This window comes from Pygocentrus nattereri, chromosome 17, assembly GCF_015220715.1.
Source record: "Pygocentrus nattereri isolate fPygNat1 chromosome 17, fPygNat1.pri, whole genome shotgun sequence".
Lineage (NCBI taxonomy): Eukaryota > Metazoa > Chordata > Actinopteri > Characiformes > Serrasalmidae > Pygocentrus > Pygocentrus nattereri.
The window spans coordinates 21,813,106-21,833,543 of NC_051227.1; the positions used below are offsets into that span (position 1 = coordinate 21,813,106).

At 38.7% G+C, this 20,438-nt stretch overlaps 2 protein-coding genes across 3 annotated transcripts; both read right to left on the bottom strand.

The window, feature by feature from the left end:
- Positions 1-18: 18 nt before the first annotated feature.
- Positions 19-9,671, bottom strand: tekt1 (tektin 1). Of its 2 annotated transcripts, none has more exons than XM_017725387.2 (8): positions 9,595-9,671; positions 7,732-7,925; positions 6,200-6,365; positions 5,903-6,031; positions 3,851-3,997; positions 3,089-3,314; positions 1,580-1,776; positions 19-464 (listed from the first exon to the last, which is right to left on the bottom strand). In XM_017725387.2, the coding sequence occupies exons 2-8, from the start codon at positions 7,919-7,921 to the stop codon at positions 305-307; spliced, it is 1,215 nt and encodes a 404-aa protein (XP_017580876.1). In that variant the 5' UTR covers positions 7,922-7,925; positions 9,595-9,671; the 3' UTR covers positions 19-304. The 2 variants fall into 2 exon arrangements, with proteins under 2 accessions (XP_017580876.1, XP_017580877.1); XM_017725388.2 differs by having other exon boundaries at positions 9,580-9,671.
- Positions 9,672-9,798: 127 nt separating this feature from the next.
- LOC119265787 (inositol polyphosphate 5-phosphatase K-like) lies at positions 9,799-20,119 on the bottom strand. Its single transcript, XM_037546785.1, has 13 exons — positions 19,930-20,119; positions 18,394-18,559; positions 18,097-18,225; positions 17,489-17,570; positions 15,770-15,945; positions 15,551-15,662; positions 15,304-15,413; positions 14,655-14,681; positions 12,334-12,574; positions 11,467-11,604; positions 11,256-11,339; positions 11,048-11,152; positions 9,799-10,881 (listed from the first exon to the last, which is right to left on the bottom strand). Exons 1-13 carry the CDS (start codon positions 20,117-20,119, stop codon positions 10,801-10,803), a joined length of 1,641 nt encoding a protein of 546 aa, XP_037402682.1. The 3' UTR covers positions 9,799-10,800.
- Positions 20,120-20,438: the final 319 nt, after the last annotated feature.

Consider the following 20,438-nt stretch of genomic DNA (forward strand, 5'->3'; position numbering starts at 1 on the left):
CACCAGGAAGATGCAACATATTGAGTCTGAGGAATTCTGGTGCAACTGATCATCGCTTTACAGTGCTGCACAGCCGAATTGTTATTACAGCATAAAGTTTCTTTCCTCTCTTTCTCAAGGTTTCCCAACCATAATAACAGCATAAAATTGACTACAGATATGGACTGTTGTATAAAAATGACAAAACAAAGAACATACCAGAACTATATTTCCAGATATATTTCCAATTTTTTTTCCAGTAAGTCTGAGTAATGAGTAAACGCTACTGATGACAGAGCAACATTAGCTGACATCTACAGATTTGTCAGAAGTTGTGAATTGTTATTGGCTGACGGAGCTGGGAGCAAATCACTTCATCTATGTAGAGTGAGTGGGATTTAACCTGGATCTCCTCTTCCAGAGCCAGCTGATTTCGGGTCAGGGCTTTGAGCTCCATCTCTGACTGGGCTAAGCCTTCTTTTAACCTGAAAAATAAAGATTGAAAAGAAAAGTGTGAGTGTCAGGTTATCATTAACGTGTGGGGAAAAATCACAATACCATTTCTAATAACATACAACAAAATAGAACAAAGCTTAATCAGTAGCACATGTTTTCCACAAGAGTCAGTTTCCTGAATTAAGGTCTCTGAGATCCTATTAATTTCCCAGCAATGCCATAAGTGACCTCTCTAACAAAGCAATGCTAGTTAGTCAAGGGCACATGTAAGCTTACATATACGGAGCCTCCAAGTGTGTTCAGCTATCAACAATGATCATGAGAAGCAGCATTAAGCTGTGCAACAGTTCTGCATGAGTAGATGATTTTTTAAAATCAGTAATACTTTATTTGGATGGTCCACTGCAGACACTTTGCAGATGATCACATTATCTTTAACTGACAATTAACTGAATATACATTCAGTTCAACTAAGCTAGCCCTTAACCTAACACTCACTCTAATAATGGACATACAATCCGAATCTGAATCGGACATGTTTGGCTCAAAACACAAACAGCAATCATACAATTCATTGTTTTTGTTTTGTCAGATCTGAGTTGCAATTTTATGATGTAAATTACATGGTAAAGAAAGTTTAGGTAAGTGCTGCACTAGTGCTGTAAATTGCATGTTTGTATAGTAAAAAGTTCTGCTAGTGTGCTTCATGTGTGCATCTAACCTTCACAGTGTGAGTTTCAGATTAAAAATGGCTAATAAGTTGGCCAATTTGGCTGTAAGTAAAGTAATCAAGCATAAAAATCCATGTTCAGTGCATCTCTAACACTTAAGGTATCCTTAGCCCTAACCCAAAGCTCTAACACAGTTGATAATGAACTTTTTGAAAAGATAGTATTTGTAGGTAACAATCTGAGCATTTGTAGGAAATATTATATGTAGTGTATACGGAGTAATTAAAATACAATGTGTCCAATGACTCATGAACTGTAGCAAAAAACAGTAAAATTAAGTTCTTTAAAACACACAGAGATATGTGCTCGTCAAACTCAAATCAGGCTTTGGCTATCCCCAGCAATTCAGAAAAGCTTTTAGTGGCTGCTGCATGACCACATGAAACCTCAGTGCTCAGCTGTGCCCTACTTACCTCATGATGTGGCCTGTGAGCTCCTGCACTTCAGACAGCAGGCGTGTGTGCACGGGGTCGTGGCAGAGCTCAATGCCAGGTCGCTGGCTGCGTGCATACAGACGCGTCTGGGCCACTTTCAGTGGCTCCTCTTTATCAGCAATGGCCACTTTCAGAGCCTCCACGTTCTGTTCCTGGTTTGCCATCTCCACCAGCAACTTCAAAGGACAGAAGAAGCAAGAAAAGATACCGTTTTTTACCACTAAGTCAGTGAAAATAAGTTAACACATTCTCTACAGGGAACTTAAATATGACATTTTTACCAACTATAGTGAATCATTTATTCTACCCCATAAACATATTTATTTGCTTAGTAAACAATTTTTGCGAAACAATTTTTGCACAGGACACATTTCATGTTTTTTTTTTTCTTTTCCCCCAACATGTTAAATTTAGCAAATAAATAGTAATAGTGCATTAACATGTGCAGAAGTGTGTTCTTTTGTAGAGGATGTGTTCACTTATTTTACTAAATGTGACTGAGGCTTAGAATGCCATATTCTAAAATAATGCTAAACAATGCTATTACATATTTAAAGGCAGACTGTTTACAAAAACAAAATCTACAAAAGATTTTTAAAAATGTAATCAAGTGAAAAATGTAATTAGAGTCAAAGTGCAGGATGTTGCAGGGAATCAGTCATTGCACGTCTCTTGAAGATGCTTGATGTTTGATGATGACATTGAAGGACATTACAAATTAGGAAATTTATCGACTGCAGTTCCTTTAACAGACATCCCATGCTGAAGTGTGTAGGGAGTATAACGGTACTGCTTAGGGACCCTGGGGAATAGAATACAGCTACAGTCCAACAATTTTCCCCTTAAAAATGCAAGCCATGCTTAATGTACAAAATTTGCTTCTTTAGTTTTGCACTGGAGCTATGAGGCGAATATAGCAAATGAATAACAGAACCTTATATCCCACCAATTAGCATTGTGCAAAACAGGAGGCAGTCATGGGCTGGAGGTTAGGGAACCAGCCCTGTGACTGGAAGGTCACCGGATCGATCCCCTTGGCTGACAGTCCATGACTGAAGTGCCCTTGAGCAAGGCATGTAACCCCCAGTTGTAGACCAAACCCCCTGGGCACTGTGGATAGGGCTGCCCACTGCTCCGGGCAAGTGAGCTCACTGCCCCTAGCGTGTGTGTTCACTAGTGTGCATGTATGTGGGTGTTTCACTGCACGGATGGGTTAAATGCAGAGGTCTAATTTCACAGTGTGCAAGCACAGTGACAAATCGTTGTAAAGTCTAATTCTAACAAGCTTTAATAATAAAACACATACTTCACATCTGTGGTGTTTGACATTTTATGCCATAATGATATCTATAAAAACAGACAAATTACATTAGCGTCTTACCTAGAATGCAAAACTAAAGAAACCCTCTGGACACTACACATATGCTGGCTAGGCAAAAAAGACTCAGATGATGAGAAAATGCATCATGTGAGCAGGCCCATGTGCACCTTGTCGAGTTGGTCTTCCAGCAGGGCTTTGGCCGTCCTCGTCTCCTGTATGCGCAGCTCCAGTGCAGTGCCTGTTGCATCATGCTGCTGCCGCATGTCCGCAGCTGTCTGTTCTAGCAGACTGTCCACTAGTGCTCTCAGAGAGAGGGAGTTGTTCCTCTCTTTCTCTGCCTTGCTGATGTTTACGTTGGAGAAGCTCTCCCACTCCTCTGGGGTCACTGCAGCCCTATAGTTAGAGAGATCAGACCATATTCCACAAAGCTATCTATCTTAAACATTAGTGCTGTATAGTACAGTGAAAGACTGCAGTGAAATGGACTGTAGAGCATGTGTTTGATTGGAGGGGCTGAATCAGTCCATTTTTATTGCAGTAGGTAGGTATTTACACCTAAGTATACACAATAGGCCTTAAAGTTATTTTAAGCATCTATTTTTAATGCAAAAGAATGAGTAGGGTAATAAATGCATATTGTGAATACAGCTATTATAGCCTAGCCTACATAGCCTAGCCTATACAGCAATAGGCTAGGCTATAATTATTCAGTCCACACACAAAAGGAAAAAAATAAATAAATAAGTCTGTTTCATGGTCAACAGACTCAATCATCCTGCTGCTCCATCCATTGGTACATGAGTGACATCTGCTGGATGATGAAGCTGCTGAATTCATATACAGTCACGGAGTTCATGTTTTTAAAGAATTGCCACTACAGGGCAAGCTTTCTGAGCAGATTCAAATTCTCCATCTGTTCATGTCTTTACCCTCCTGCAGTGAACTGTGCCGCTCCAATCTGCTCCTCAACATTGGCTGAAGTGCTGGTGAGCATGGAGCAGAAGTCATCAATGCGCTCTGCCTGAAATTTATCTCGTAGATCTTTTTCCAAGTAATATTTGGCTGAGCGGTTCAGTCTGAAACAGATAAAGTGACGGTAATGAGACCAATTAAAACAATTTGCAATATTAAGTAAAGGAGCGAAACCCACTAATAAACAGCAAATGAAGCAAAACACAACAATGAAACAAGTTATATATAATACTATCCAAAGGAATCAGAGATTTCAATAATATAAAGCCAATTTTGGTTGCAAACAAATGCATAAAATTATTATTTGATGCTAGTACTATACTGTACAATTTTATAGGCTTAACATTTGTGAAAAGCTGTACAGAATTGAGATTTTTTTTTACAGTACTACTTCGACATCAGAGACCATCCTTTCCATTTCCAGTCAAAACAACCAGTATTTAAATCTTTCATCTTTGAAACACAGGAGGAATCAAGCTTTTGTTTCAGATCTGAAAAAACCCACAGGTGTTTCTGTTCATCCATTCACTGTAAGAAGACAACTCAACACTATGAGTCTGAAAGGATGTGTAGCTGACAAGAAGCCCTTACTGAAAAAAGAAAATAGACAAAAATCAAACAATGAAGCTGCTGGTGCACTCAGAATAATGGACTGATCACCAGAGTCCAGACCTCAACATCTCTGACTGCGTTTGGGATTATTTGAAGAAGCAGAAAATGCAACTAACTTATGATACTTTGTGTAAAAAACGTCCCTTCAAATTTAACTGCAAAAACTGAAAGCAAGTCCGTAGAAAAGAATGGCAGCTGTAATAAAGGCAGAGGATATACACACCGAATACTGAACAATTTTATACTTCAAGCCCAATTCCAAAAAGGTTAGAATGGTAGAAAAAAATGTAAATAAAAACAGAAAGCAGTGATTTTTTTTACAGTTAATTAATGAAATAATAATATTTATAATATTCATATTAATATTCATTTTTGTAAATACGGTAATTGCACATTTCTAAACGGCATTGCATTAAATATCGACAAGCTTCTGTAATGATTATAAACACAGAGGTTTGGGAATACTTTGGAAAACTTTTTAGTAAGTACAGTTCATTGATACATCTACAAATGCAAGGTAAGACTTTACTAGTACTCAATCCAGAAGCCATATATCCATAACACCCAGAAATGCTGCCAACTTCTCTGGGCTAAAGCTCACCTGAGATGGACTGGCACAGAGTAGGAATGTGCGGCCTGACGAGTCCACCTTTCCAACTGTTTTTGGAAATAATGGACGTTGACATGGTATTCTCCAGGCCAAAAAGGAAAAGGACCATCCTAAGTGTTACTAATGTAAAGGCATGGTCATGGTATGGGGGTGTTTTAGTGGGTAACTTGTACTTTTGTGAGGGCATCATTAACGCTGAGGGGTTCACTCGCATTTTGGAGCATTTGTTGCCACCAAGATAACATCTTTTTCAGGGACATCCTGCTTGTTTCAGCAATACAATGCCAAGCCAACAGATCAAAAAGAATAAGCAAATTACTGCTGTCTGGTTTTTATTTAAACTTTCCTACCATCCCAACTTTTTTGGAATTGGGTTTATAGTTCTTGACTGCTGTTTTGACAGGAAATTAAATAAATTAAAGGTGGTTTCTGACTTTTGTACAGTACTGTATGTGCCAAGCATGATCACCAGAGCCGTAGATGATTCCATAATAATCAAGAAAGCCCAGTATTTGAAAAGTGATGATGAAATCTTAAGGTGGAAATTACAGTAAAAATACTACAAATAGAAAATGACAGCAAATCATTTATCATTTAATAATTTGCTGCTGTTCCCAAAACATTTTAAAACAGTTTTCCCCAAAAAAATGCTTTCTGGTGTCTAGTTTATTTTCAGTCTACACTGTATTGAATAAAATAATAATAACTATATAATTACAATAACATTTCAACAGTTTGTTTGAAGTATTCTGTAACCAATGCATATATGCTGACTACTTTGGCTCACCTAATCTGCTCAATTATCTGCTCCAGAGTGCGCTGGAGGAGGGTTATCACTCCCTCTATCACGTCCTTCTCCTTCAGCAGCTCCCTCTCCACCTCATCACTCACCAGGTCTATCGCCACCCGCTTCTGTCTGAGTCCACAATGAGAAGATTAGAGGAAAACTTACAAGTCTGATGAGGCAGGAGATTTTAGCTGAAAGCTGGATTTTGAATGATGGCAATGAATCACTGCATGGTCTACTTTTTTCTTTCTCTACTAGAAAAAAAAGAACTGCCCGTGCAAAGCGTTTGTCTCTCACCTCTCATTCAGACAGTCTAGAGTGGCTTTAAGAGGCTCTGAGCAGCTCTCCAGTGCTCTCTCAACTCTATTTTTAAAGGTGATGAGCACCTCAATCTCCTGCACCACCTCCTGCAGTTTCTGGTCCAGCTCTTGCCTCCAGAACTTAATGTCTTTAATTCTATGCTCTGTGGGGGGTGAGGGGGGAAATCACAGAACACACTTAGAATTACACTTGTTGACCTGTTCACTGTACTGTAGGTGCACTTTGTAGGTTTACAGTTACTGACTGTAGCCCCCCTTAACACCATCCAACAGTGGCCATGGACCACTGCTGACCAGACATTATTTTTGTGGTGGACCATCTCAGTACGGCAGTGACAAAAATAAACAGGGCATTGTTTGAGCAGGAATGAGTGTATCAGGCACAGCACTGCTGGGATTTTTATACCTCTTTGTCACTGCTTGGTCAAAAATAGTCCACCAGCCAAAAATATCCGGCAAACAGTTTCATGTGGTCAGAAAGGGAGGTTATCTGAAGGGTAAGAGCAGTGGTTTTCAAACCGGTCTTTGTGATATTTATGCTTCACCCTAACTTCACCCTAACAGAAAGAAAGAGCAAAAATGTGGTCTGTCTGGGGGACCCTAGGAACCAATGGGCTAAAGGATGACAAACACTCATTGTGCAATAACAGATAAGATAACTTTACACCAGGGTGGACCAACAATGTAAGAGTGCTTGATAAAGTGGCCATTAAGTCTTTAAAAATCCTAAGGGCCCTTTAGTGGTGCCTTTCCATTGAAGGATAGTGTAAAGGGGGGTGATAAATTGTGTATCAATAGATGGGTTGCCGTATGTAACCTACAAAATGCACCTACACTATGTCTTCAGTCAACTGTTTCCTTTTACTGCACCTCCATTGTGTCACCTACACAGTGGAAGGAAGGAAGGAAGGAAAGAAGGAAAATGGATGGATGGATGGATGGATGGATGGATGGATGGATGGATGGATGGATGGATGGATGGATGGATGGATGGATGGTGCAGTAAAGGCCAGGCAAAGCATCTCAATGGAGGAACCTCAACATGTGGTGATGTTCATGGGTTTCAGACATCAGGTAGTCAAAGCATTTGCATCCAAGTATTAAAAATAATCCTTCCCATGCACTTGAACACGCACACAAGATTTTACAGTATCTTAATCAAATGTATATTGAAACAGATGATACATCAGGAAGGCTGTAGATGTTTTGAGCATCTCTTATGTGGGTTTTTTTCCCTTACTGCCATTTTGTGTTTAATCTTTTCTTTATGGAAAGAAAGGAGGCAGATAGGAAAAATGGAAAGAGAAACAATGTTTTAATTGTGCATGGTACGACTTGCACATGTGCTTCACTACAAAGGAGATTAAAGAAAATAAAGAAAAATAATCCTTGTAATTATATTATTGTTAGTTTGTCCAATTACTTTTGAGCCTGTGAAAATGTAGATAATGCAGTTTCATTTCTGTTAAACAAAGTTTTGGTTGCTTTTGCAATCCACGCTGCAGTTACCCAGCCTCTGGTTGGCATCCTGCTGCATGCGCTTCGCAGACTTCTCACTCTCCTCTATCAGTCGCTTGCATTCTGCGGCGAGTCGCTCTGAGCGCGCCCTCTCAGTTTCAGCACTCCTAAAATGCACCCGGTTTGCATGTTTCCACTCAGAAGGCAGAAATGTATGAGCCGGTTCCATCACTCGAGACATTGCGCTGAGAAACAGGAGGTAAGATCAGGTGACAGTTAGAGTTACAGAAGGCCAGACGCAGACTCATGGAGCACAATTCTTGCATATATATTTAGCAGTTAATCACAAGTACGGCCTAACAGAATGTGCCTGCAACAATGTTAGGTCTAAGAGCATTATTTTCCCTGTTTTCGTGTTATTTAGGAAAATAATTGACTGATAATGCTTAAAAGTGAGACATATCTGGCAACCATACTACTCTTACAGACTCCTACTGATATCATCTGTACTATACCATTATATTAACATACATACATACAGCAACTTAACATTTACACAATTAGCTCAAGGTTCCCTTTTGTCTAACTGTTAGAGAAGAAACAGAATGAAACAGTCCACTCAGAAGAACCTACAAAAGGAGGGATATTTCACAGCTAGCCAAACCACTGAAGTCCAAAGATGAGGTCTGTCACACAGAACTGCATGCCCCTCAGCGCATTTCTTATTAGACAGGTTTGACTTTGAGATTGATATCTTGAGATTTCAATTTAACTATCCAGTGATCTCAAGATAATAACTTTGTTAACTTGAGATTACAAGATAGTTAAGTGATAATCTCAAGATATCAATCCAGAAAATTAGAACTACCTCATGCTCTCTCTGTGCTATGGAGCCCTGCTGATGACATCCCGTATAAATAAAAATGTGTGGCCACGACTCAGTAGGGCGTGGGAACGAGCCTTGACCTACATCTTTATAAGGCATGGCGTTTTTGCTGTTAATTTCTCCCCAGCTTGACTAAAAGACAAAAATCAGAAGTGGGTGGGTAGGAATAAAACCACTGTGGTGAAAACGTGGTCGTTACTTCAGTGAAATAACGACTAATAAGCAGAAGTAAAAGTACATCTTGAGGTCAAATAACTTATGGGCAACTTCGCCAAAGATTGCAGGAGAACAACCTAATAGTTTGTTAGACGTTATTCTTTCTATTCGTTCTACTCTTTCTGAAAATAAAACGAGCCAAAAGCCATCAAAACTGAACTTAAATATGCGTAACCGACGTAGCTGCTATCGACCTCTGACTGGAACTAATCTAGGTGAGCTAGCTTAGCTTAGGTGAAGTTAGCTTAGTCTACAATAGTAGTCTTAAAATGATGTTTTTTCAAGGGTTCGCTAGTAAAGAAAATGGTTCTATATAGAACCACGAGCACTAAAAGAACCCTTTGCATGACTAAAAGGCTCGTTGCACCACGAACGGGTTCTTCAGATTGATGAATGTGCAGTAGATGGTTCTATATGGCACATTTTTGGGAAAGGTTCCTACCATCGTTACGATGTCGAGCTTGTACCAGTAGAAGATCCCTTTTCAAATAGGTTCTATATAGAACCATCTACAGCACATTCTTCGTCAGTCTGAAGGACCCTTCAATCGTGCAAAAGGCTCTTTGAGTGTTCATGGTTCTCTACGGAAACATTTTTCTTTACAAAGAACCATTGAAGAACCATCATTTGAAGTGTGTGGGATCTAACAGCTATAGTTAATGAAACTGAAGCTGGTTTATTGCTCGAAATTTTCCATTCCACCTTAAATGTTGCAGCAGTTAGTTTTAGTACGGACACATTATACATCACACCGATTATCAGTACCGTAGTTACGACTTTCAGCTCTGCAGTCTTACCTGTCCGAGTCTTACCTGTCAGGTTTTACTGCTGTAATTAAAGAGGAAACTTTGTGCTTCTAGCGAAATGAACTGCAGCCCAGCCACAGGACCCAAACAAACTGTTACTATAGCAACATCATTGTCAACTCCAGGCTGGGGGCGGGGCTTCGCCGAAATAATCGTTTAAAATAACTTTAGGTCCATTAGTAACGAACTATACACGGGAGAAATATGAAATAGGTTATACCAAAATAATTTTATTTAAATTAAATTTCACAATGCTGCTATGCATAAGAACTTATTTAGAAAACGTTACTGGTTTAAACAGACTAATGATTTACATCTTTTGTACAACACAAGTATAAATACAGTAAATTGTCAATAAATCTGTGTGCCCTATATTTAAATAACATAACTCAGTATACATAAATAAAACATTATATCTGTTATTACCAGTAGTATATCTGGCTTGAGACAAGATTTAGACCACACCTCATACAGTCTAAGAAAAATAGCTCAAAATAAAATAAATCAATGCTTCATTTCTCACCCGATAACACGTACATGTGATATCACTTACACAAATTGTCAATTATTTCACACAAACTACACAACTACAAAAGGCATGAGTGCAAATTCTGACCTTTTTCTAATAATCTTTTGTGCACAACACTTGTACTTCTTTGTAACAGTTCTGATATAAATGAAATGGAGTGACAAAGTGACAATAACACTGATGAAAATTACTACAGTACATTAACATAATGGAGCTGAACTGAGGGAGAAAAAGATGTAAAACCTGTAAAAAAAAAAAAAAAAAAAAAAAGCACAGAAATATAAAAGTTTTCCAATATTACAATAAGCCTAACTGTGAAATTCAACAAATTTTTGACGCAAAGCAGAAGCTATTATAGAAAAGCTCTTTAGGAACAGGATTATATTTCTTTGGCAGTTTTTACTCTGCTTAGAGTTTTAAAACTGAAATTTACAATTACAACAAGTACAGGCCATGGTGGACCAAATATAACTGTTAAAAGTTACAGTAGCAGAAATGACGCAAAAAAAAAAAAAAAAAAAAAAAAAAAAAAATCACAGAATCAGTAAAACACTCTGATAAAATTGCACTTGCATGAATGCCTCCAGATATCGATGCCATTTCTGAAGCAAGAAGTAGTTAAAGAGCGTCCAACACTGAGCACTCTGAAAGTGCATGTTGGTAAAAAGGCAAACCACATGGTCTTAACTGGCTATTGCCTGGTCCAGTCCATTAATATTCTCAGGCAATAATCCTTCTTCAATGGCTGCTCTGGACTCATGAACCTGAAACAGACATCCATATAAAATAACTGACATGTAAGTGAAGTGCATGCCAAGCTCTAGTATTATTCTGCCTGATTTTTACATGCTGAGAATTCATTCTTCATATAGATGATACATATAGAAAAAATGTGCAAAGAAAGCATATAATATATGTTAATATACTCACTTTAAAGGGTTCACTAATGCCCACAATGCACTGCAAGTTACTGCTATAGTAGCAGAGTACACAATCACCCCCTACTACTGGAATCTCCTCCTTGCTTACATAAACCTGAAGCAGACAAAGTAAATAAAAATCAATAAAATAAAAAAAAAACTCAAGTATGTTTGTCTGCAAGTGGCAGACTGATAATGGAAGCAAGGAGGAAGGTTACCTGTACGACCTCATCGTTGAAGGCCACTTGGTCATCCTTTACCCAGGTGTAGGTGATGTAGTCACTAATGCTTCTAAATCCAACCTGGGGAGAGAGATCTTCTGTCACACCTCAGTACAGCAAGTCAGAAAAGACACAAGCAAGTCAATAGTCTTACGTCACTTTCACTTCAGTTTTACTGAGGTTGTTGAGTTCTGCTATAAAGTCTGACCTTATAAAGGCCAATCCAGTCCCAGGCACTAGAGGGGAAGGGCTGCAGTGGGCTATAAGTCACCATGGCGTCCAAATCTGCACTCCAGTCGCCTTCAGCATGTAGACGCACCAGTGGAATGTCGTACATCTTCCTCAGCTAAGCATGGAAAAGACAGGGTTATAGTGCCATAATACAGGTCATTGTACAGAGTTTCAGGGCTTACTTATAAGTAGTTACAGCCATCCTGACTGAATTTTATCCAATTTTATAAATTTATAGGGCTATATAAACATAAGCATCTTCAAATGCAGTGACTACTAAATGAGTGTGAACTTGGGTGCATAGGTAAACAAACAACTAAACATGGCATAAGTAAGAAAATGACTCACACACCTTTCACTTGAGCACCATGTCTGGAGAATACAGGAAAACATGCTGTCGGCCTCGAAATTTTTCATTTTTGTGGCCTTTTTGGTTATTTATTTTGATGGGAGAGTCAATTGGTTACTTGTGCCTTAGATATGTGTAGGTTACACAGATGTTTTGTTCACTGGTCTCTTGCACTGTACACACTGCGACCCCTAGCTACTATTAATACCACTGTAAAGAATTTTGAAATAATACATTTCTGTACAACTAACAATTTCACATCAAACCACTCTGACTTTGTCTACATCTCAACAATTTAATCATGCAGAAATGGAATTAACCTTCAACAGCTTGATACTGATTGAGTCACATGTGCAGCGATTTAGCCAAAGCAAAACTTAAGAAGCAGAGGTCAGACACCAAACGTCTTGGACTACATTTAGAATAAGGGGAAATGTACATCTGATTTGTTCACTGAACTACTGCTTTAACAGATGAAGACAAGTGAAGGATCACCTCCAGTCTGAACATGCCAATGACAGGCTTATGGTCGCTGACACCATACTCCATGCTGCTGGTGTAACTGTCCTGCACCACTTTCAGAGGGTATTTCTCCATCAGATCCTCTAACAGGTTCTTCTTCTTTTCTTTGGCTGCATCATCATCACCCTCTTCGAAAATGTCCTCAGGTGGAGGTGGCCTGGGCTTGACCCGCCACAGAATGCGATCACACCACGCAGGCTTCCGCTTTTTCCCACTAACCAGAAAAAAAAAAGAGAATGTGTGCTCTGAATGACTTATTGTAATGTTTGAGGAACTAAAAAGCTGAGAACAAAAGTATTATAAATTATTAAAAGATGTTCAGAAACAATTAAGAGGTACTTAGAGTGATCTTAAAGGAATACTCAAATGTTTTTCAACCTTATTTCTATCTTCCACATCTGTAGTATACAGTCAATTACTATGGAAATAATTTTGACGTGCAAGTGTGAAACACCTATAAAATTAAAAAAAAAAAAAAAAGGTCCCAGAAACCAATGAGCAGTTGCTTCAGCTCTTGCCTATTTTTTTAGATAATCACTTAATACTATGTCATCCGCATCAAGAGAAATGGGTTAAATTATTGTCTATGTTAATTAACTGCATGCTACATCTACATACATACATACATACATACATACATGTTACATACATACAAATGAGATCGGGTTGAAACTGGAGTATTGGAGCATTGCTTTCAGATTAGTTTTCTGTTACAATGCTCTGAGGAAACCCACTCATATGGGCAGTTATGAACTGGAGTATGCTGTTGCTGTTGGACTGGATCAGACATAAATGTGACTTAACATATGACACACCACCACATTGTGTATGCCGGGTTATGTATAGACAAACAGGTGCACAAAGAGAAGTAACGGTAGGTGAGAGGTGGACAGCAGGCCAGCCAGACCTCCTCTGACTGGCGAGTTTGAGTCAATGGAGGTTAAATACTTGAATTAAAGCACCATACATAACCATTGCTTTTTAACTAGGTGAGCCTTTAGCATACAATACTGTGCAAACGTCACAGACCACCCTTCATTTATTTAATTTACAATCAAAATTGCCATTAAGTAAAAGATATTAGTTTTTCAGTTGCCAAAAATAGCAGAAAAAAACAGTGAACAGAAAATAACACAGAAGCCTCAATAACTAAAAAGCCTTTTTTCTTTTGCCTTTATTACACCCAAGTAATCCCAAACACACTCAATGATGTAGAGATTTGGATTCTGAGCTAGTCAGTCCATTGTTCTGATGAACAGAAATCTCTGTTGACTTTTATTCATTTCTGAAGCAAGAGTGGACCTTGCTTTTCTCCTCTCTCTTAAAGATGAAAGCAGTGCTGTTTTATCTGATGGTGACAGCTTTGTGGTCTAACACATCTTGCATGGTTGTTAGGATTCCCATTTTCCCTGTACCTGTTATTTATTTATTTTTTAACCTTAAGTTTTGAAAAGTCACATTTTTCACTTATGCCATTGACTTTCCCCTTCCTTATGATTATATCTAATCTTCTTGGATATATCCCCTGAAAAATTAAGATCAAGATCAAGCGACCCTTATTAGTCCCACAATGGGGAAATTTCACCTCCGCATTTAACCCATGCATGAAGTGAAACACCACATACACACTAGTGAGCACAGCGCCCAGGGGGCAGCTGGGGGTTAGGTGCCTTGCTCAAGGACACTTCAGTCACATACTGTCGGTTCTGGGGATCGAACCAGTGACCTTCTGGTCACAGGGCCAGTTCTCTAACCTCCAGCCCATGACTGCCCCATGAATAACCTGTACTTAAATACACTACATTAAATATATAAAAAGGTGGTCTATGAATTTTGCAAAACACTATATCTCGCCACATGAAGGAAAACTGACACTCAGATGCTCAGTTGCTTATCCTTATACAGCTTCCTCAGGAAAAAATTGGGTCAATTGAATCAGACACATTCCATCATACTTACTATTTCTAAAATCACCTTATGTACAATCCATGTTATTGCATCTCTAAATCACCGTATTTACAATCAACTTATAAAGGCATTAAGCCTCAACACACAACAGGAGACGGCAATGTTACAGGAGGAAAAGGTTCACCCGGAGAAATGTGCAATGGGGTTGGGGTTGGCCTGTATTAATGCAGCCCGTACATGGTTAGAAAATAACTTCAGCTCTGGACAGGAAGACTAATGTATTGTTTCCATAAACCAGAGTCAAAGCTGACTTTAGGGAAGAATGGGAGGGAAGCATAAGTGAGGGTTTGCAGGTGAGAGAGGAGATGGGGAAATTTAAAGCTTACGTAAGACCAAACCATGCCTTCTGTACCCTGCAAGGGCAAGAAAGAACAAACATGAGAACCTAGAAGGAAACAGAGCTGTGGACGATTACAAGGGATGCCTTTAAATAAAGTGTTGGTAAAGATCTGCAGCATCACCTTAACTGACTTGTCCAAGCATTTAACATAAATACTTACATTTAGAGCATTTTATTCATTTAAAGTGAACTTTTTTCTGTATACATGTAAAAGGCCAAAGACACCATTCATTGTATGCAGCTTTCTTTCAGGTGTCAGATGCAAATTTTATTGTTGCTTAATGAATGTAATATGGTAGCCAATTAGCCATCGTTGTTTATAACATGCATAGACTTGACTACCTGTAACATTCTAGTCCAGCTCAGCAATCTGGCATTTAAACATTATTCAGAGACTCTAAAACATTTTAGGAGTCTGATACAAATAAGTTACATACTTTGAGTAAAACCTGGTTGTGCACTACAATTTCCATTAGGTTAAATGACAACAACAATTGGTACAAAATAAAACAAAGACAAAGGACGTAGCTTTTTTTAACTACTATGTCCATAAAATCAGTCAGACACACTGAGGTAGTGTTTGTGTATTTGTTTGTAAAATTCAAGAAGCAAGTAAAACAAGTAATGCTACCTACCTTGAATCATAGTTATCAGAGTTCAAGTCAAATTTATAGGTGGGTTGAAAATCAAGAGGTCCTTCTTCAAACTGCTGCAGTTTAGGCACATTCTTCTTCATCACAGTTAGCTGGAGAGAATAGAGTTATAAGAACCAAAGCCTGATGTAAAAACCCATTTTAAAAAACATCGAAAGAAAACATGCATATACTAAATATCACATGCAATCATTTATTCAATAACAGCATAACCCTTCTCAGCATGTACCTGGTCTTTGGACCACATCAAGTTGAAATTCTTGCTTGTGATGCAGTTTCGAATGAAATGCATCCCATGATCCTCAATACGGAAATTCAAATCTCCAAACCAGAAGACCACCCTAAAGAGCAAAAAGTCTACCTTAAAAAACAACTGAAAAGAACAAGCTATCAAATCCAACATAATATATAGAATGCTTTGCATCATATTACGATAATGGTCACTGACTTGTGATCTAAAATGGATGAAGCTTTTTTCCCCTGGAAGGTTTGGGAATCCAAGATGTACTCAAATTCATCCACTCTTTCTGACGCATATTTCATGTGAGCAGCAAGATGACAGTTCAGGAAGCAGAGCATATGGCCATAGAAGGACAGGCGGATGGTCACTCCTCCTTTATTACCCTGGGAAAAAAATGTAATATCAGAAGAATAAGCAGGCAGATTTATGGACCTCCTACTATGGGCTTTAATTCAGGCATCAATAGAAGAGATCAAAATCAAAATAAATAATAAATGAAAAGATATTACAGTTGAGTGCAAAAGTTTGTATCCCCCTTAGATTATCTGTAATTAATCCAAATATTGATCTCTATTAATCATTAGTCTTTAAAACAACATTACATACTCATTTAAAAACCTTTCATACCTTCCATGTTAGAACAGCTCAAAGTGACCATTTTTCTTTACTAGCAAGCTCAAAAGTTTGATCCCCTTTGATAAAAATTCAAAGAATTTAACTTGGATATGTAAATTTAGGTCCCCAAGCTTTAAATATCAATGCCAGCACTTAATGATTGTTACGCGGCATTAGGTGTAATAGATTAAGCTTGCAGTTTAAATTTGCAGGTAGGTAGGTAGGTCGGTCTTCAGGAGTAGTCGCAAGCAGTTTGCAGATGTCTGAAAACCTCAAAAAGAGCTGGAGAAAGACATAAAATGTTTTCAAAGCATTTTGGCATATCAGTAGCAACCGTGAAGCCCATAATCCAGAAATGGAACAAACTCTGTGAGAATCCAAAACAAACAGCAGGGGACTTCAAAAAGTCCTTAGAAGCAAATGAAATAAAGGTCCACGTCTCCACAGTGAAGTGCAGTCTATACAAGTTTGGACTATTTGGGAGAAAAGCATGCAGGAAACCACTGCTTACTTTGACACGCAAGACAGCACAGAGTATGCAAAAGAGTATATTAATAGACCAGATGAATTTTCAAACAACATTATGTGGTTTTTTGAGATTAAAGTTTAACTTTTTGATCACAATTCACACAGATATGTGTGGTGAACGCTCCCACAGTAAAACACGGTGGAGCATCACTAAGGTTTTGGAGGTGTAATTCTGCATCAGGGAGTGCAGCTCTACAGAAAGAGGAAGAAAGAATGAATGCAGTCCAAGATTTTAATGCAAAGCCTCCTACCATCAGTCAAAAAGCTAATAATAAAGAGTGGACGGACTCTGCAACAAGACAATGAAAATAAATTTTCATAAACAAATTTTCAAGACAATAAAGCAGAAAGTCAAATTAGGCATGGTTTAAAAAGATGAGGGGTAACTGTTGCCATGGCCTTGTCAGTCTCCAGACTTGAATATAACACAAAAACTGTGGATAGATCTGAGTAAAGCAATACATGACAGACAGCCCATCAATCTGGTAGAACTGGAGTAAAAATACCAGCAAAAATAGACTAAAATTACACCTGAGAGGATATAAAAGTTGACTTACTTGCTTTCTTACTTTTGATAATCTTTGTCCTACGCCTTTTGTTACTTCAAAATAAAGTGATGCAAACTTTTGTACTCAACTGTCTCAGGAATTACAAGTAGGTGCATGATTTAGATGCTAAAAAGATGGCAGGTTTATTTTTTCTTAATCAGAATCGGATCCTGTTACCCAGAGCAGACTTTTTAACTGGTAAACTCAGCTCATTCACATTCACACTCAAGCTTACCCAATACCCGTAGATCCCTCTAGATTCACTCGCATTTTGGAGCATTTGTTGCCACCAAGATAACATCTTTTTCAGGGACATCCTGCTTGTTTCAGCAATACAATGCCAAGCCAACAGATCAAAAAGAATAAGCAAATTACTGCTGTCTGGTTTTTATTTAAACTTTCCTACCATCCCAACTTTTTTGGAATTGGGTTTATAGTTCTTGACTGCTGTTTTGACAGGAAATTAAATAAATTAAAGGTGGTTTCTGACTTTTGTACAGTACTGTATGTGCCAAGCATGATCACCAGAGCCGTAGATGATTCCATAATAATCAAGAAAGCCCAGTATTTGAAAAGTGATGATGAAATCTTAAGGTGGAAATTACAGTAAAAATACTACAAATAGAAAATGACAGCAAATCATTTATCATTTAATAATTTGCTGCTGTTCCCAAAACATTTTAAAACAGTTTTCCCCAAAAAAATGCTTTCTGGTGTCTAGTTTATTTTCAGTCTACACTGTATTGAATAAAATAATAATAACTATATAATTACAATAACATTTCAACAGTTTGTTTGAAGTATTCTGTAACCAATGCATATATGCTGACTACTTTGGCTCACCTAATCTGCTCAATTATCTGCTCCAGAGTGCGCTGGAGGAGGGTTATCACTCCCTCTATCACGTCCTTCTCCTTCAGCAGCTCCCTCTCCACCTCATCACTCACCAGGTCTATCGCCACCCGCTTCTGTCTGAGTCCACAATGAGAAGATTAGAGGAAAACTTACAAGTCTGATGAGGCAGGAGATTTTAGCTGAAAGCTGGATTTTGAATGATGGCAATGAATCACTGCATGGTCTACTTTTTTCTTTCTCTACTAGAAAAAAAAGAACTGCCCGTGCAAAGCGTTTGTCTCTCACCTCTCATTCAGACAGTCTAGAGTGGCTTTAAGAGGCTCTGAGCAGCTCTCCAGTGCTCTCTCAACTCTATTTTTAAAGGTGATGAGCACCTCAATCTCCTGCACCACCTCCTGCAGTTTCTGGTCCAGCTCTTGCCTCCAGAACTTAATGTCTTTAATTCTATGCTCTGTGGGGGGTGAGGGGGGAAATCACAGAACACACTTAGAATTACACTTGTTGACCTGTTCACTGTACTGTAGGTGCACTTTGTAGGTTTACAGTTACTGACTGTAGCCCCCCTTAACACCATCCAACAGTGGCCATGGACCACTGCTGACCAGACATTATTTTTGTGGTGGACCATCTCAGTACGGCAGTGACAAAAATAAACAGGGCATTGTTTGAGCAGGAATGAGTGTATCAGGCACAGCACTGCTGGGATTTTTATACCTCTTTGTCACTGCTTGGTCAAAAATAGTCCACCAGCCAAAAATATCCGGCAAACAGTTTCATGTGGTCAGAAAGGGAGGTTATCTGAAGGGTAAGAGCAGTGGTTTTCAAACCGGTCTTTGTGATATTTATGCTTCACCCTAACTTCACCCTAACAGAAAGAAAGAGCAAAAATGTGGTCTGTCTGGGGGACCCTAGGAACCAATGGGCTAAAGGATGACAAACACTCATTGTGCAATAACAGATAAGATAACTTTACACCAGGGTGGACCAACAATGTAAGAGTGCTTGATAAAGTGGCCATTAAGTCTTTAAAAATCCTAAGGGCCCTTTAGTGGTGCCTTTCCATTGAAGGATAGTGTAAAGGGGGGTGATAAATTGTGTATCAATAGATGGGTTGCCGTATGTAACCTACAAAATGCACCTACACTATGTCTTCAGTCAACTGTTTCCTTTTACTGCACCTCCATTGTGTCACCTACACAGTGGAAGGAAGGAAGGAAGGAAAGAAGGAAAATGGATGGATGGATGGATGGATGGATGGATGGATGGATGGATGGATGGATGGATGGATGGATGGATGGATGGATGGATGGTGCAGTAAAGGCCAGGCAAAGCATCTCAATGGAGGAACCTCAACATGTGGTGATGTTCATGGGTTTCAGACATCAGGTAGTCAAAGCATTTGCATCCAAGTATTAAAAATAATCCTTCCCATGCACTTGAACACGCACACAAGATTTTACAGTATCTTAATCAAATGTATATTGAAACAGATGATACATCAGGAAGGCTGTAGATGTTTTGAGCATCTCTTATGTGGGTTTTTTTCCCTTACTGCCATTTTGTGTTTAATCTTTTCTTTATGGAAAGAAAGGAGGCAGATAGGAAAAATGGAAAGAGAAACAATGTTTTAATTGTGCATGGTACGACTTGCACATGTGCTTCACTACAAAGGAGATTAAAGAAAATAAAGAAAAATAATCCTTGTAATTATATTATTGTTAGTTTGTCCAATTACTTTTGAGCCTGTGAAAATGTAGATAATGCAGTTTCATTTCTGTTAAACAAAGTTTTGGTTGCTTTTGCAATCCACGCTGCAGTTACCCAGCCTCTGGTTGGCATCCTGCTGCATGCGCTTCGCAGACTTCTCACTCTCCTCTATCAGTCGCTTGCATTCTGCGGCGAGTCGCTCTGAGCGCGCCCTCTCAGTTTCAGCACTCCTAAAATGCACCCGGTTTGCATGTTTCCACTCAGAAGGCAGAAATGTATGAGCCGGTTCCATCACTCGAGACATTGCGCTGAGAAACAGGAGGTAAGATCAGGTGACAGTTAGAGTTACAGAAGGCCAGACGCAGACTCATGGAGCACAATTCTTGCATATATATTTAGCAGTTAATCACAAGTACGGCCTAACAGAATGTGCCTGCAACAATGTTAGGTCTAAGAGCATTATTTTCCCTGTTTTCGTGTTATTTAGGAAAATAATTGACTGATAATGCTTAAAAGTGAGACATATCTGGCAACCATACTACTCTTACAGACTCCTACTGATATCATCTGTACTATACCATTATATTAACATACATACATACAGCAACTTAACATTTACACAA